Source organism: Colletotrichum abscissum (genome assembly GCF_030869225.1).
Source record: "Colletotrichum abscissum strain IMI 504890 chromosome Unknown Scaffold_66.1, whole genome shotgun sequence".
Lineage (NCBI taxonomy): Eukaryota > Fungi > Ascomycota > Sordariomycetes > Glomerellales > Glomerellaceae > Colletotrichum > Colletotrichum abscissum.
The window spans coordinates 112,289-128,623 of NW_026850510.1; the positions used below are offsets into that span (position 1 = coordinate 112,289).

The window sequence follows — 16,335 nt, forward strand, 5'->3', positions numbered from 1 at the left end:
AGGATACGGCTAGGCATCCCACCTCCTGCTCGGCATCCCCGCATAGCCGCCTTGGTATGCGCTGTCAATCAACTCAAGACGGACATGATCGGCTTCCGAGTTCATCTAATGAGACTGACTCGGCTTGAGTACTTGCCTAGACGCTCACTTGTAAATGGTTTTTTGCGAATATATTGTGACTTGTTGTCATCCGTGCAGCCTGTGGGGCGTTTTTACTCTTTGATACAGCTCAGCCGCCTTACACTAGCTGCTTTGAATCTTTGGCCTACAGACTCTACTCGCCTACTCCATTATGTTAGGTTTGTAGGCTTACTTTGAGACGCACCGTATTGATTGCATTTTGCGCTTCTTTGATTATTCCGTAGAGTCTGTAGCGTTCTTTTAGAGACCATCATGAATGGTCTGTTCTCGAATCCGAAACCGAATCATACACATACTCATTCCATGAGCCGGCGATGCCGTCTTCGAGCATCAACTGTGGCATTTCACTTGGTATAAAGTAAGTGACAAATTCCCATACAATCCAACTATTCTCATCACCACACTCACACAGTCAACTCACAGTCTCTCACTATCAACACACTCTCTCAACAATCTTACTCTCACTTACTTCGTTTTCAACTTCGCAACTTTCAACCTTTTCAAATCTTCCATCATGCAGTTCTCCAAGATCGCTCTCATCGGCCTTGCCTACACCTCCGGCACTCTCGCCGCCTCTGTGAGTCTTTCACTTCAGTGAAACCATGTCTTGTCCCAGCTACTAATAGCCAATACAGTGCCGCATCTACAGCTGGTTGAACGGCGAAGCCGTCCTCGACAACTGCTGCTGGGGCAAGGGCCAGAAGGCTTGCACCAACCAGAACAAGGGCGGCACTGCCCGTGGCACCAGCGCCGCTTACTGCGCTGAGCAGAGTGCCAGCTTCTGCGAGAATGTCATGCTCGGAGGCAACCCGATCACCAAGACTTGCGTAAGCTTTTCTCCTCAAAATGTCCCGCTTCTACATGAATAAGTACTCATACTTGATATCACAGGATGCCGACTGCTGCTCCACTACCACCGGCTGGGGTATTGGCTGCCCCAAATAAGGGCATTCGGATTGGATTCACTGGAGGATACTAGCATGCTTTCTTTGTCCTTAGATAGATCAGTGAATAGGACAAGTTGACTCTGACTAAGTCTCAAACTTATGATTCTGATGACCTAGTACCTCAACCTCGACTTTTCCGAAATCATCGTATACTACCTGAAAGGCAGAGAACCCAAAGTGCTGCATAATAGAGAAAGCTACTCATGCCTTGTGGCTGAGCAAGGCAGGTTACGAAGGGGAGCTGAGGCACTATTGGTCACACTGAACACGCACGAATATAGACCTACCACCCAATTACCTGGCCAAGGCCGTAGGACGAAAATTGTGAGAGGAAGGCATGAGTGGCGTCTGAAGTGTACATGATCTAGTGGAGGAAGTATTAACGCATAATTGGGTCCTGCAAAGGTTGCGAGTTCGAAATTGGTGGTCCTACATAATGCCATAGATAGCTCATTTCTTTTGGCTTTTGGTTTTGGTCAGAACATCTCAGTCACAAACTGTAATGGTAAACTTCATGATTTCGAGTCCCATCATCAGAAAGTTTGCCCTTGCAAATTGATCGAGTCTGTGACTAAATTGCACTTATCATTATTGATTTCTCTACCCTACATGCGTCTTCACCAAGGCAAAATTTTCATCATGCCTCAATGTCCTAAGAAGATCCGACGCCTTCGAGGCATTCGTTCGATGGTTGTCCACCTTGAACATTATGCAAAGGGCCAGTACGCCAGCTCATACACATATCCGGTCGCCATCCTCGCGTGCTGCAAGACGTGATCGAACGAGACATGCTCCATCGTGTCGTTTGGACTGTGAATGTACGGGTTATGGTTGCCAAAAGGTGTCTCAAAGATGAATGACGACGGATAGCCATTGCGGTTGGCAGACGCGTGGTCGGAGCAGGCATATCCGCAGACGGTCTCCTCGTAAGAGATATCGGTGTACTGAAAAAGACGTGGATCAGCGCTTGCACATCTTTGAATTCTTATCATGGAGACAGGCTATAAGAGTATAAAAGACAAAAGGTGACTCACAGTGTCAATGACGCGCTTCATGAACGCAACCTGGTCGAGGTCTACCCAGTCCGTAACCACTCCGAATCTCTCGACGCCGTCGCGACCGACATAGCCAACCATGTCTTGCTGCAGCATTGACACGACCTGGCGGTTAGAGGCACGGTACTGGGTGAAGATATCCTGGCTTCCAAGAAGGCCGGCCTCTTCGGCGCCGTACCAGTGGAACTCTAGGGTGTTCAGGATGTCACCAGACGCGATCTTCGGATCGGAGAGGAGGACACGAAGGACCTCGAGAATCATCACGGATCCGGAGCCGTTGTCATCTGGTACAGTGGCATTAGTAGTCTCTTCTCCGCCATCGATCGTGAAGCATTGGCATCGAGAGTTTGGAACTTACCAGCACCAGGCGCACGGCCAGCGCCACGATCTCCCGAAATGACTGAATCAAGATGTCCACCCAAGACAACAGTCCGCTGGTTACGCCCGGGAATCGTAACAATGATACTGGGCTGCGACCATGCGGTATGACGCACGTAGCGGATATTGGCCGTAGGGTGTCCCGCAACATCCAAGACGGCGCTGATCTGGCCATACAGCCACTCTGCAGACTCAACGCCCGTCTTGGAGAGGTAGTATCGGTTGTGGAAGGACGAGAAGCGCTCGAGATGCGCGCGCATGTTGTCCTTGTTCAGCTTCGGAATCAGGGCGTTGACTTGGCACGTCTGATTCATCTGCGTTGGAAAGGGAAGGGCGGCGAGAAGCTTGAAGTCTGCGGAGGAGGCGACGGCGGGGACATCTGACCATTCTGTGATGTCGAAGAAGTGGACGCGTTTCTAGAAGTGTTAGCTGCGCTCGCGGGAATGAAGAACGGCGGTCACATACATCCATCATCTCCCATTTCTCCTCCTCTGTGACGGTGACTGTCTGGCCTGGAGCAATTTCCAGCGTGAACAACTTGTTCGGGTCACGAGGCTCGACAAACGAGCCGGCGGCCGAGGAGGCGGCAAGGGCCGCGAGGAGAGAAGTCAGGCGCATGGTGACAGCAAGGCTCCGCAGCTGATGACGATGAACACTTAAATAGAGTCCTCCTGGAATGGGTCAAACTGGGTCGTCTAGGCCCTTATATACTTGCCCAATCTTCCGAGGCGGTGGGCCGATGCATCAATGAGATGCTGTAGCTCATCTCCTCACCAAGCGGCATATTACAAGGATGTCACGACTGCTGACATCCGTACGGAATGATACTTGAAGCTCGGCAGAGAAGTGACTCCAGTTGAGGGGTAATTGTATTCAAGCGCAACTGGGGCAATGGTCCCAAGAGCGGCGCAACTCAATCTCATGTATGCCGAGAACTATAACGGGAAGCTGGAAATTATGGAAAGCTTAGCTCTCTCGTTGGCGGTGAGTTGAGCGCCCTAAATGCTGAAGGGAAGCCAACAAGAGGACTTTTGAGTTAGTAGGGCGTAAAAAGTTCCTCGGACCATACGTGAAGGTAGATCTGCAGCTCTGTAGAGCCATTGACCAATCACGGCGGCGGTATCTATCCAAGACCAACGGCTGTGCTGACAAGGCGAGGGACTGTTCACTTGGCTGTCAGCTCGTCCAAACTTCCAGGACGGTATCGGTTTTTCTCTATCATCTCTGTCGCGGCTTGTGCAGCTCGAGGCCTACTACATTGTTTCCTCATTAGGCATGGTGAATGTAAAGCCGAGAGTTCCGACGGAGAGAGATAATGTCTTGAAAGATGTGAAAACATTATTTGAATGTCATCTCGAATGCGCCGAGTCGATGATGCGCCAAGAGCATCTCTATTCGGAAGGTGACTTTTAGCCAAGACGTTGAGCGGGGACTTGCAACTGAGGGGTTGGAAACAAAAGTCAGCCAGGCTTTGTTCAACTTGCGGAAACAAACACCCTAGCACGCCAAGAGTCGCGTAGGATGAACATGGGAAATCAAAGCTCTGTGCACGATCCGCGGGGATGAAGAACTTTTGAGATTTCGATCATGTTTGAGGATCATGAGGATGAGTATGTGAGGGCGGGACCTCAATGACTATGTCAACTCGTCTTCTCGAACCCCAAGACGGTTGATAATATGAGAGTACCGATTCGCGACGGGATTTTCACGAGAAACCCAACAAAGGCTGTCTCTCAAATGACCCCCATCCTTCATCCATGCCTTCGCGCAGGGCTATCACCAGCAGGAAACCTCGCACACATCCAATAAGACTATCATTAACCACAGTCCATCCAATCAACCGATACCACTCGACCCAAGACGGCGAGTACGGCGGGTACTTGACGCGAACAACCCAGGATATCGCCACGAGAGTAAAGGTGATGCATTGGAAAGTGAGACCAGGAAGACTAAGGGCGCCTGCGTCGCCACCTCGAGAGCGTATCTCGCGTGCTTGTGCAATGGCGGCGACGATGATGAATGCGGTGGACAGTGGGATGAGGAGGACGTAATGGAGCAAAGCGAAGATATCCTGGGTCCATCGACGTGGTTCGGATCGGGATGATGGCAGACTGGCGTCTATGAGGACTGGAATGATGCTGAAGGAAAGAAAAATGACGAAGATTGTGATGGCGGCTCCTCTTTGGATTCTTCTTTCGTGGCTTTGAGACGCATTCCGAATAGACAGAGTGAACCTAGGGGGACAGGGGTAAGCCCAAGCTCATAGACAGGTTTGCAATCGCTTTTCAATCTTCAGGACCCTCACAAGTAGATAGAACAAAGCCAGACAATCATCAGCTGGCTGAGATTGAGCCAGTCGCCCGCTGTGGCTGGGGTATTGACAAAGGCGTCGGGCCGGAGAGATGCGCCATTGTTGATGTTGAGAAAGAGACCAATGGTGAGCTGTTCAGTGGCGCTCAGGAGGTTGAAGAGCACGTAGTAGAGTGAAAGGCCGTTGCAGTGGCCTTGTTCACGGAGTCGGTGATATTGCGGTGTAAATGAGATGAGGCTTAAGATACTAAGGGCTCTGAATGACTTTAGTTAGTAAATTGTAGAGAAGGGGATGTCATGTTCTGAGTAGTCATCTGTAGGTAGTCCCCTTTTCATATCCCGGTAGCTTGTCGTTGTCATCATCCACAAGATTACAATCATCCGGGCGATGACGGATGGGGAGCTTGGGAAAGAGGGTAGCAGTAGCATATGGATGAAACTCAGTAGAAGGTCACTCACACTCTAGCAAAGTTGGGCAAGATATCAGGAGCCATCGTGAACCTAGCGACAGCGGAATCGCGACGCCGAATTGTTGGCAATGACTCAAGAATGGTCGCTAACTTGAGAAAATGATTATCGAAGTTCTCTCTTCACCAAATCTAGACGGGATGCGGTCAGATGGCTGTTGTATGTTGCCATCGAGTGATCCTGTAGGATTCAGGCATCCCATCACGTGGGCCGTCGAGCCACGATAATTTGATTGAGCGAGAAAGTTCCGAAAGGTCCACACCCACAACATCTCAAGCAAACCAGTCATCGTGGAAGATATCTGAATGTACTCGCGGGAAGTCAATGGATTATTAGGGCTATCTCCTATCTCATCTATCGGAACTCCATGTATTATGGCATAGAGCCGCATGTCCTGATTCATCAATCCATTTGATCATCTTACGCAAATCCTAGGCCAATAGCATAGCCAACCAAAAGCAAACAGAGCCAGGCCAACTTTCGACCGTATGCAATTCTGATTCATTACTGTCGACCTACAGCCTTCAGAAGATGTAGAACTTTTGGGCATACTTCTCACCAAACTGCCAAGAGAAGTCACAGTGCTCTCCGCCCCAGAGACGCATTCGGGTCTGGCTGGGGTCGTACAGCTTGAAGGCCTTGGTCAAGAGGATGTCGAGGTCCATGTTGCCGACGGTGGTATCCTGGCCCCAAGGCAACCAAGCGATACGGCAGGTTCCAACTTGGGCAAGGAGGGTGGCATTGATGCTTCGGAACTCGTCTCTGCTGAATTGGAAGCGGAAGCGGCGGATAGACATGAAGTTGCGGAGCTTCACACAGTCGGCGATGAGGGGCGAGTCGGGCTTGGCGCCGCCCCAGAACGTGATCCGGCCGGTGCACCGCTTGGAAGGGCCAAGGGGCGTGTCGTGTCTCTCCAGTCTGGTGCCAAGTGCCTTGCTGTCATCGAGATGAGTGCTGAGGAAGTTGTCGTTGAGCTGGGCTGTGATGTTGACGCCGTTGCTGTCGGTGACCGTATAATCGACCCAGTTCAGTGACTCATCCGTGTTGCTAAGGATCATGGCCATTTCTGCTGTAGCAGCCATGTCTTCGGGAGATCCAGACTTGACCATCATCGCACCTTTCTCCGCGATCTCTGGGACGGCAATGGCGGAAATAAGATCCCGCTTGCTTTCATTGTAGTCTCTGGGGATGTGGCCCTTAGGCGCATTGCTGTCTCTGTAGATGAGATGGAACTCGCCCATGTGCTTCAAGTGAGTCTCCTTCGCAAAGCCACACATAGTGCCCATCTTACCAAGGATGTAGTCAGATCCGGATTGAGCTCCGTCCCAAAGAAGCATACGCTCAAGGAAGCTAGCGATGTCGAAGCCGGTGAACGTGACGTTGTCGGTGGTCAGGGGACGGAAGCCGACGGCACAAGTGTCGTGGGCGGCGATCGGAACCAGTTCGTAGTATTGGTCGCCAAACACTGCGACCTTGGCTGTGTTGGACTTGAGGAAGTCGAGAAGCTTCCCACAGTCCCTTCTGAGGGGGCGACCAGACTCTTGCCAATCCGCGGAAAGCCACATGGCATCGCAGTAGGGACCTTCCTTTGGACCACCGATTGTCAAGTCGAATTGGGGTTCGTCGTCCTTCTTGGAGGGGATACCGATGTCGGTGTCAGTGACAGTGTGGGCATTCCCACGACCGGAACTAAAGGCGGAGGTGTTTTTGGGGATGTCGTCGAAGGACTGGACAATGAGAGGCGCCTCATGCTCGGTGTCGCGAATCTTAAGGGCGGTGCTGTTGTTGTTCGGAATGAAGGTATCGTTGCCCAGATTGAAGGTTGGTTCATCGAGAGGGCCGCGCTGTTGAAGTCTCCAGTACACAGGAGCAATGCCCAAATCGCCTTCATAGACAGTGCATTCAGCCTCACCAGAAGCAGACATGCGTCCCTTGTCGGTCCAGGCCTTGCGGCTCAGAGATATGTCGAGGAAGTTGGCCATGTCGCCGCTTGAAAAGACGACGTTGTGGTGGACGGTGCGAGTGCGGTAGGCGCAGGAACCTACAAAGGCGACCTCGGCCCAGCGGTTGAGGTCGATCTTGTTGTCGAAGTAGAAGAAGACGGGGTGGCTGTGACAGAAATCGTAGAGGGCCTGGCAATCATCGCGACGAGGAGTGCCTTTGTTGTCATTATCCTTCTGACTGGCACGGACGGTGCAAAGCTCCATAAGCTTAGGCGCCGTCTTGATCTTGAAGTGCTTGCCAATATCGTCGGGGAGCTTCGAGACGTCGTCAGCCATGAACACGCCAGGAGCGACGTGGATCACGACATCAGAGCCGTTAGCTGCCTTGTAAGCGATGGTGCTGTACTCCACGACAGGAGCAGGAACCTCAGCGCGGGTCTGCTCGAGTATAATATGCTCAGAAGCAGTATGCTCGGGGACGGCGCGCGAGAGAGCCACCGCCGCAAAGGCAAGGACTGGCGCGAGAATTATTCGCATCGTGAGACTAGGGACGCGAGACGGTGTCTCTAGTCTAGAGCTTGTACTTGTGCTTTGCGTAAGGAAATTTGAAGGAAGCCAAGTCGCACAATGATTAATGATTGGGATTTTAGGAAAGGGAGAGAAAGAGAGAGCCAGATGAGGAGTCGATGAGGGAGGAAGAGTGAGGGAGTGAGAAGGGAATCTTCGTCCAAGGAGGCACTGACGGTGAAGTGCTTCTTTGTTCTGGTTTGTGGGGGGAGAAAACAAAAATCAGGGCTGCGTGGTGGGAGGCTGAGGAGAGATACTCGTGTAGCCCGGCGACGAAGAGGGAGATCACGGGACTTGCTTGCTTCTATTTCCTTTTTGGGTAACTAAAGCGGTGAGAGAGCGGTGAACGTAAAGATTTTCAGATGAATATACGTCTACATCGAGGGAGGAAGGAGCTGGCCCTGGACGGTATGTGAGTCGTGCCTTCCCGAAGTTGATATTGCGACTCAACTAGATAGCCCAACGAGAAGTCGTAGGTGAAGTGAGGTGTAGAAGGGTGAGATCACGGTGTACAAATTAGGTGAGTAAACCACTTCACGCTTGATACGCCGCATATGAGATTGGAAGCCAGAATGCAAACACACGAATCCTAACTTTTGAGTTTTGATTTACCCACGTGAGGAGATCGTGCCTCGAGAAGCCCGATACGGGCCACCTGACGAGAAGGCCAAGGCCAGAATTTGTTGAACTTCGCAATGTCATGGCGGAAGAAAGGAAACATCTGAGCGAAAAAAACCCTTGCAGGCACTGAGAGACGGCGTGGTCACACAGGCTAGGGTGCCTCAAGGTTGAGTACTCTACAGCTTGGATTGTTGATGCGTCAGAATGAGTGACTTGACTTCTTCACTGCCAGAGAGCTGCACAAGTAGCTTTGAGAACAATGATTTTGCCCGTAGCGCCTTTCTTACTTGAACAGCGGTTTGGTCGTACAAGCTAAAGCATCATTCATGCAAGGACAAGTAGCAAACCCCTCTGACGTCCACAAACTCATTCAATGCGATTTTCAAATTGCGGGGTGAGATTGTTGCTGCAATGTTAAGTTTGGTCTTATCTATCTGAGTTCTCTAATGAAATGATGATTGCCTATTGCAAGACCGGGAGTGTCAATTAGAGCTGACCAGAACCGAAGCTTCAATGCTGCTAAGCACGAACAGTCTAGTTGGAGTTGAGAGCCGCTAAGCTGACAGAACCAACTTTATGTCAACCTTCTTCATTCTTCATTTAGTACTTGCCAATCATTTCTCTCATCGTGTCCCGAATCAGATAGAAGGAGATACCGCGCAAAGGGCAGATCATTCCAGGGATATTGAAACGAACGAGGTCACAATTGACCAGCAGTTCGGAAGTTCCGATTCAGTCAGTAGTAAAAACCAGCTTCTCTCATTTGTTCTGAGATTGCCTCACGCTCGCTCTCGCTACTCGGCGCCTTTTCAATTCTCGTATAACATCAAAACTCACAGTCTGGGAATCGCGTATCCCCAAGTTCACTTTGTCAAACTTTTGCGAACGAGCACGCCCGCCTTGAGTGATGGAAGCGTGCCTTGGGGTATAATAGTAAAGCGTTCCTGGCATCAGGCAAGTAACGGTGTTGATGAGAAAAAATCGGGGAAGGAGAAGATATAAAGTGCAACAGAGAATTTCTCTGATAAAACCTTAGACAACAATCAAGCTACAGCCTAGGTCAGGCAAGTGAAATAATACGTTCCCGGTCGTCTGCTCTACAATTATGGAATGTGAAGGCTTATCAATAGATAAGAAACACTCTTGAGAAAATTGTGATTGCATGCATTGCTGAATTGACTACAAGCTGTTCAATTCGAGTCCGGATGCAGTCTACATATGCTCACGATGGTCCACTTCTCCTGCTTATGTGCACCAGCAATATTCAAGCTGGAGTATGTCCGAAATACCCCTCAATTATATCGATCCAAGAGACCATGGTCATCAATATGACAAACAGATGACATCTTAACTGCAGAATATTTTGACTTTTTGGCAGATGCTTTGTGTACATGCGGCTAATATGTAGTGCGCGTTTAGCTGCCGCTGGCTCCTTGGACCTTCCCTCATATGAGTACAGCCACACAAAGGCTCAACTACAGTCTAGCAGTGGGATGCCGTAAACACGAATGATAGTTGTCATTGGAATTGAGAGTCTTAGTCAATCGTGCCAGATCGGGACATTCCAAGCAAAGCACCCAAGCCCCAAAGAAATCGGCTACCTATCCGAAAGAGGCACACCTTGGCTCCCATTGATTCATACCGTAGCTCATGTTCCCGCTGTATGATTGCCAACGTACTATGTACGTCTGTTATGCATGTCAAACCTTTGAGTAAATTGGTTCGATATCGTTGTTAATGGAGCGGATCGCCGGAACCGGAACCTTGGGCCGGGGGGCTGGGAATGTTTCCCGTCCGTTATCAAACGAATCCGAGGAACCCCCAGCCAGCCGACGAGTCATTTTTACGCCTTTGGGCCCCGTCGGGCCCCGCAGAGACATGTCAACCCCATAGAATGATCCGGGGCCGCCATGCAATGCTGCAATAAACCGCAGCAATAAGCATGAACTAGCCAATTCCCCGGGTTGGGGTCTGTTGCTATGCCGTAATCTTATTCTGCCCAGACCAGTTGATCTCCTCCAGCTATCAAGATAAGTATCAGATAAGGCCTTTCCTCGTCCATTCACATCCCAACACAGGCTGACAAACATTGAATACGGGGGAGACTCGAGAGCCCACACACCAAAGCGGCCCAAGATGGAGACCATCCCAGGACTTAACCACTAGGTCGGTATGGCTCTGCCGACGACGGCACTGGTCACTTTTTTGCCGAGCTGATAAGAGAAAACCCGAGAGCACGGAACCAGCGTTCGCCTGCCTTAGCCTCGAGCGCATTCGGAGCCCAAACCCACGTGTGATAGGACCCAAGCCGTCGAGATAAGGTCGATGATGATTCTCCAGAGTATTGGTCAATTGGGACATCTTCCATGGTTTCTAGCGTGGGCATGGAAGGGTCGGGCGAGTGATTTTTCCCACAAGCCGGATATTGACACCGGAATCCATGGGAATTCGAATTGTTTCTTATCGCCTTGGCTACAGTCATGTATTCTCGCGATAAGTCGTATTCACTGCAAGGACCGCTATATAAGACGAAGTAAACATGCCGCCAAGTTTCGTTCTTTGACCAGCCAGCAGAGCAGTTCAGAGCATCTCCCTCTCCTCATAGCCCCCATTGTCCTCTAGGAAGCCACTCGCAACTTCGGCGACTTTCCATCAGCACGACAATCAGCCAAGATGCAGACTCGCAACCTCCTCCTCGCAGCTTCTCAGCTGGCTCTCGGCCTCGCGGCCCCGGCCCCGCTCCCGGCATACAACCTTCTCTCTACCCGCGAGACGCACTACAACGCCAGCCTGCCCAACATCACAATCTTCGCCACGGGCGGCACCATCGCAGGTTCAGCGTCCTCAAATGCCCAGACCACAGGCTACCAAGCCGGCGCTCTCGGCGTCGACATCCTCATCGCCGCCGTCCCGGAGCTGTGGAACGTTTCCAACGTCAAGGGCGTGCAGGTCGCCAACGTGGACTCGGGCAGCATCACCCCCGGCATCCTCCTCAACCTCACCCGCCTCGTGCAAGAGGCCCTCGATGACCCCTACTGCCAGGGCGCCGTCATCACCCACGGCACCGATACCATGGAGGAGTCCGCCTTCTTCCTTGACGCTACCATCAAGAGCGAGAAGCCCGTCGTCGTGGTGGGCGCAATGAGACCCGCCACCGCCATCAGCGCCGACGGCCCCATCAACCTCCTGGAGGCCGTCACCCTCGCCGGCAGCCCCGCCGCCGCAGGCCGCGGTACCATGATCGTCCTTAACGACCGCATCGGCAGCGCCTACTACACCACAAAGACCCACTCCAACTCCCTCGACACCTTCAAGGCCGTCGAGCAGGGCTACCTTGGCTTCTTCCTCGACATCAAGCCCGTCTTCTACTACCCTCCGGTCCTGCCCCTCGGCCGCGCCTACTTCAACGTCACCGAGGCCTCCGCGCTTCCCGAGGTTGACATCCTCTTCGGCCACCAGGCTCTTAACCCTGCCCTCGCTACCGCCGCCGTAGCCAGCGGCGCCAAGGGTCTCGTTCTTGCTGGTATGGGTGCCGGTGGGTGGACTACGCCCGGCCGTAACGCGCTTAAGACCCTGGCGCAGGAGAATGGCACGCAGATTGTTGTCTCTAGCAGAACCATGGGTGGATTTGTCGAGGATGACGATGCCCTTAACACGTATGGTGGCTGGAACTTGAACCCCCAGAAGTCGCGCATCCTGTTGCAGCTTGCGCTTTACTCTGGCTACAGCTCCTCGCAGCTCGAGACGCTGTTCAAGTTCGCGCCTTAGATGGGAAGAGACATGACACTGAATTATGAGAACATGAGTACATAGATATAATCATAGAGAAATAGTAATTTTTATCATTAGAACCAGTCAATTCCGGTGTTGTCTGAACTTTTATCTCGACCTGCTAGGTGTATTGGTACAACTTTCCTGGTAACGGCAGGCGGCTTTCCGATGCCAACAACCATGTTCGCCTTCTCTATTTTAAGTACGAAGTTCTTTGGACGCATTGATGAGGTATTGCTTCGATGAACATTAAATCCAGTCAAAGATGCGATCAGCTCATGTAATCTCAGCTTCCGGCGCTGTTGCAAAAGTGCCAAGGCAGTTCCCGCCGGACAGGGATCACATGTCCTTTTTCAAAGAGCTCTTCTCCAACTGAGCAACCTTTGCAAAGACCCGCCTCGTCTCCGCGCAGCTCTTGATAATGAGATAGAAAGGAATAATGATCCAAAAGGCATTGAAGAAGACGTAATAACACCAAAAGTAAAAGTCTTCAGGTCGGCAGTAAATCATTTTGGCAACGAGCTTGTCAAAGGAGCACGTCGCAAAGTACAAGACATCGCCGTAGAGCTGCCCAAGACTTATGATGATCTGCAGTGGGTGGCGGAGGGGATGCCCGATGACAATGAAGTATGCGCACACGAAGGACAGCGGACCCCAGCAGAATGCGGTGATGGTCTCCATGCAGACGATGAAGGAGTCCTGGGTCAGGTAGCGGGAGTCGGAGAGGGAGTATTCTTTCCAGAGCTGGCCGAATATGTGTAGGGATGCTGGCATGCTTGATTGATTGTATGAGAAGTAGCCTGATCGGGTGTTAGTCGAGATGGTTCACACGACGGTCTAGGTTACAGCTAGGGGGTCGAGCATGGATGACTGACCTTCGAAGAAGAGATGGATAAAGGCGCTTAGAGTGAACCACAGTGCCGTGGCGACCTCGCCATTAGGAAGATTCGGGCTTGTTCTTTTGATGATGCGGTATGTCGGTATGAGGATGGCGGTTGCCCCTGCGGCAAACATGCCACGCAAAGCATGCGCGCCAAACGTGTTGGCAACGTAGCCTGGTAGTACAGCCTCCGCAGGGAAGTAGGGGTGGGCCGGGATAGTGGCGTTCATGACGATTTCTGCAGGCATGGTGGGAATCTTCCAGTTTTGTTCTTTGCCCTTAGTTCTGTTTTTTGGTCGAAATCACCTACACTGAAGGGAAGTTCGTGAGCTTTATGGATGTTAGTTGAAGGATTCATGATCCAAAATTCCTACGCCTCGCGATCCACTCTGCCACAGCCGGGAGAGTTGCCATCCGCGTCGTGCGATTTTCAGCTCTTGTTCGCACAGAGACATCCGCCAAGTACTAAGCAAACTTACATTCTATTGGCCACAGGATTAGCATAAGCAGCCAAGCGAGATTGCACCAGCATCGTATTCGGGTTCGAGCATTTCTGTCTGACATAACCACGGACGAGAGAGTAGAGCATACTCAGGAGAGGACTTTAGTGCTATTCCCCGGGGCCGCCAGGTGCAAAAGCCCGATCCGGGATCCACACCTGGAGGCCGAGTCTGCCGTCGCCCGAGGGTCCAACACCGGGCAATTCCACCGAGTGAAACATGACGCGGAAGAGGATGCACGACGTTTTGAACATTGAACCTCTAAAATCGTTGTCTAGATATCTATAGACTGATACTTATCACTTGTGAGTTGGGTATACCATTACAATCATTACATCTCGTCACCCCATATAGTGTCGAGTCTCGTTTCCATTGCCAAGGCCCTTCAGACTTCGCCCTTCTTTTCCCCCTTCTTCTTACGGATATCGACCCAACCCATACCCCACGAGAGCACAAACGCGAGACCACCGATTCCGATCATGAGGTAAAACACCTCACCGATACTCTTCGAATATGCCACCAACACCCCAGGCAAATCGCTCTCCGGTACAACGGTCCTAAACCCTGTGCCGCCCGCAGCCAGTACTGTCTTCACATCTACTGCCGGCGCGTACTTTGCCAAGTTCTTGCCCAGACCTTCGCTGAAAATGACTTCGCCTGCTGTCAGGAAAATGGCACCGCCAAACGTTTGCATGAAGACAAGCATTGCCATCGATACGGAAAGGGTCGCTGGCGGTATATTGGCTTGGACGGCGATGATGTGCTGGAGAAGCGTGAATATTAGCTTAGCCTTTCCAAGGCGCATGACAGCATATCTCACCATTTGCATACAGGCACCACGGCCGGCGCCGAGGAGGACTTGATAGCCAATCCACTTGGCAGAATCTGTAGATGGATCCCAGGTAGAAATGAGGCCGTTACCGATCGCCGATAAGACGGAACCAAATACAGCCCAGGGAAGGTAGTATCCCATCCTACCAACTATGAAGGATTAGTATCTCCATTATTCCATAGTCGGATTCCAAGGACGCAACAGCCGTCAACTTACCTAAAGCCCCTGAGGCGACAGCAAAGACCAACTGGGCAATGATAGTCGGCAAGAAGTGAACACCACCCCGGAACGGCGTCTCACCCTTGACGCTCTGGAAATACATGGGGATGTAGTAGCTTGACACCTGTGTAATGCTCATGTTCAGGGCTCCAACCAGACTGCTCGTCAAGACGATCCTATTCTTGAACAGTCCCATTGGGACCATGGCTTTTTCGTCACCTTCTCTGTGCTCCCAGAAGATGAATAGCCCAGCGGTCACGGCAGCGCCGACGAACAAGCCGATAACTACAGATGAGTCCCAGCTATAGTCATTGCCACCGAACTGTAGAGCGAGAAGGAACATGATAGCCGCGGGAGCGAAGAGGGCGAAACCGGGAAGATCGAGATATCGGGGTATTTGGACGAGGGAGACTGGCTTGGTGATCTTCGACGGGATGTGGATAAGGAAAAGCATAGCTGCGGTGACTGCACCAATTGGAAGGTTGATGTAGAAACCTGTGCGGAAAGTTAGCATTGTTCCCATCCACAAATTGCAGCGCAACTACCGGGGAAAGATAACTCAGCTGAGAAATGAGTCAACTTACACCAACGCCAGGTCGTGTACTGGGTCAAGGCTCCTCCCACAAGAGGTCCAGCGACAATGCCAATGTTCGAAATACCGATCATGATCCCAATTATCAACGGTCTCTTTTCCAATGGGACGGTGGCGCCGATGATAGTCAATGAACCATTGAAAAGTCCCCCTGATCCCATGCCTGAGACAGCCCGTCCGATGATGAACAGTGTTGATGAATTAGAGAGGGCGCAGATAAGAGATCCGGCCTCGAAGACGAAGAGGAAGGCAAGGAAAATTTCTTTCGAATGACGGTGCGTGTAAAGCTTGCCGGCCAAGGGCTGCAGGGCGGCACTATTTTGAAATGCATGTCAGCTTTGGTAATTCGAAGAGCACTTGGCTCGGAGATTCCCCCGTGTAAGAGGCATAGAGTTGACATACCCACAGAGACTGTATGCTGCACCATACCATCCAACGTCAGAAAGAGAGTTGAACGCTGTTGTGATCTCCGGAACGGCCTAGACCCAGTGTCAGACTTGCCATGAGCACCTCGTCACATGCATCACTTGACAACGGTACCGTAGTGATGATAGACATGTCCAGCATCATGAGAAACACAGTGAGCGTTAGTGCCGCTAGGACAAGGATGAGCTTGAGGCCCTCGATGTACTCCTCCTCGGCTTCCTCTTGGTCCGCCGCCGTGCTTCCCTCATCTTCGGTACCGCTTTCCTTCTTATCGGTATGCTCAATATCCGAGTCGTTTGATGGTGGCAGTGGCTTTTCCGACATATCGAGAACGATAGGAGTCGTCGATGGTTGTGTCATGGCCGATGCCGGTGATGTGAAGCGGGTCTTGGTGAGCTCCCTGGAGCTTCGTGAAGTAGGCCGGTCCATGTTCAAGATCTGGAAAAGATCTGGTGAAATGTCTGGGCATCAAGGAAATAGTATGGATGAACCTTGGCACAACTTATGTAGCAGGTAACATTAACTTCAAAAACATCAAGATACGGTGATGCGCACGCATTTAAGAAACCCTTAGCCCGCATCTGAACTCCGTCTCGTAACTCCCTACACCCATCCTTAACCCCGTCGTGTCAACAACAAGCAAACGCCAGCCGGCATTTTCTGGTACTAACCCGCTCTCGGGTGT

At 51.5% G+C, this 16,335-nt stretch overlaps 7 protein-coding genes across 7 annotated transcripts; 2 read left to right on the top strand and 5 right to left on the bottom strand.

Annotated features, from left to right (window-relative positions):
- Positions 1-655: 655 nt before the first annotated feature.
- CABS01_15411 (uncharacterized protein) lies at positions 656-1,086 on the top strand (the record flags this gene model as incomplete). Its single annotated transcript, XM_060548746.1, has 3 exons — positions 656-718; positions 777-968; positions 1,033-1,086. The coding sequence occupies 3 exons, from the start codon at positions 656-658 to the stop codon at positions 1,084-1,086; spliced, it is 309 nt and encodes a 102-aa protein (XP_060391865.1).
- A 709-nt stretch (positions 1,087-1,795) lies between these two features.
- CABS01_15412 (peptidase family M28) lies at positions 1,796-3,139 on the bottom strand (the record flags this gene model as incomplete). Its single annotated transcript, XM_060548747.1, has 4 exons — positions 1,796-2,032; positions 2,123-2,427; positions 2,502-2,937; positions 2,987-3,139. The coding sequence occupies 4 exons, from the start codon at positions 3,137-3,139 to the stop codon at positions 1,796-1,798; spliced, it is 1,131 nt and encodes a 376-aa protein (XP_060391866.1).
- A 1,087-nt stretch (positions 3,140-4,226) lies between these two features.
- On the bottom strand, positions 4,227-5,325 carry CABS01_15413 (uncharacterized protein; the record flags this gene model as incomplete). The annotated part of the gene is made up of 3 exons (XM_060548748.1): positions 4,227-4,755; positions 4,827-5,087; positions 5,291-5,325. The coding sequence occupies 3 exons, from the start codon at positions 5,323-5,325 to the stop codon at positions 4,227-4,229; spliced, it is 825 nt and encodes a 274-aa protein (XP_060391867.1).
- A 498-nt stretch (positions 5,326-5,823) lies between these two features.
- Positions 5,824-7,779, bottom strand: CABS01_15414 (uncharacterized protein; the record flags this gene model as incomplete). The annotated part of the gene is made up of 1 exon (XM_060548749.1): positions 5,824-7,779. One exon carries the CDS (start codon positions 7,777-7,779, stop codon positions 5,824-5,826), a length of 1,956 nt encoding a protein of 651 aa, XP_060391868.1.
- A 3,324-nt stretch (positions 7,780-11,103) lies between these two features.
- CABS01_15415 (L-asparaginase) lies at positions 11,104-12,198 on the top strand (the record flags this gene model as incomplete). Its single annotated transcript, XM_060548750.1, has 1 exon — positions 11,104-12,198. One exon carries the CDS (start codon positions 11,104-11,106, stop codon positions 12,196-12,198), a length of 1,095 nt encoding a protein of 364 aa, XP_060391869.1.
- A 342-nt stretch (positions 12,199-12,540) lies between these two features.
- On the bottom strand, positions 12,541-13,329 carry CABS01_15416 (emopamil binding protein; the record flags this gene model as incomplete). Its single annotated transcript, XM_060548751.1, has 2 exons — positions 12,541-13,001; positions 13,077-13,329. 2 exons carry the CDS (start codon positions 13,327-13,329, stop codon positions 12,541-12,543), a joined length of 714 nt encoding a protein of 237 aa, XP_060391870.1.
- A 637-nt stretch (positions 13,330-13,966) lies between these two features.
- CABS01_15417 (major facilitator superfamily transporter) lies at positions 13,967-16,079 on the bottom strand (the record flags this gene model as incomplete). The annotated part of the gene is made up of 6 exons (XM_060548752.1): positions 13,967-14,344; positions 14,402-14,562; positions 14,630-15,127; positions 15,217-15,539; positions 15,627-15,703; positions 15,765-16,079. 6 exons carry the CDS (start codon positions 16,077-16,079, stop codon positions 13,967-13,969), a joined length of 1,752 nt encoding a protein of 583 aa, XP_060391871.1.
- Positions 16,080-16,335: the final 256 nt, after the last annotated feature.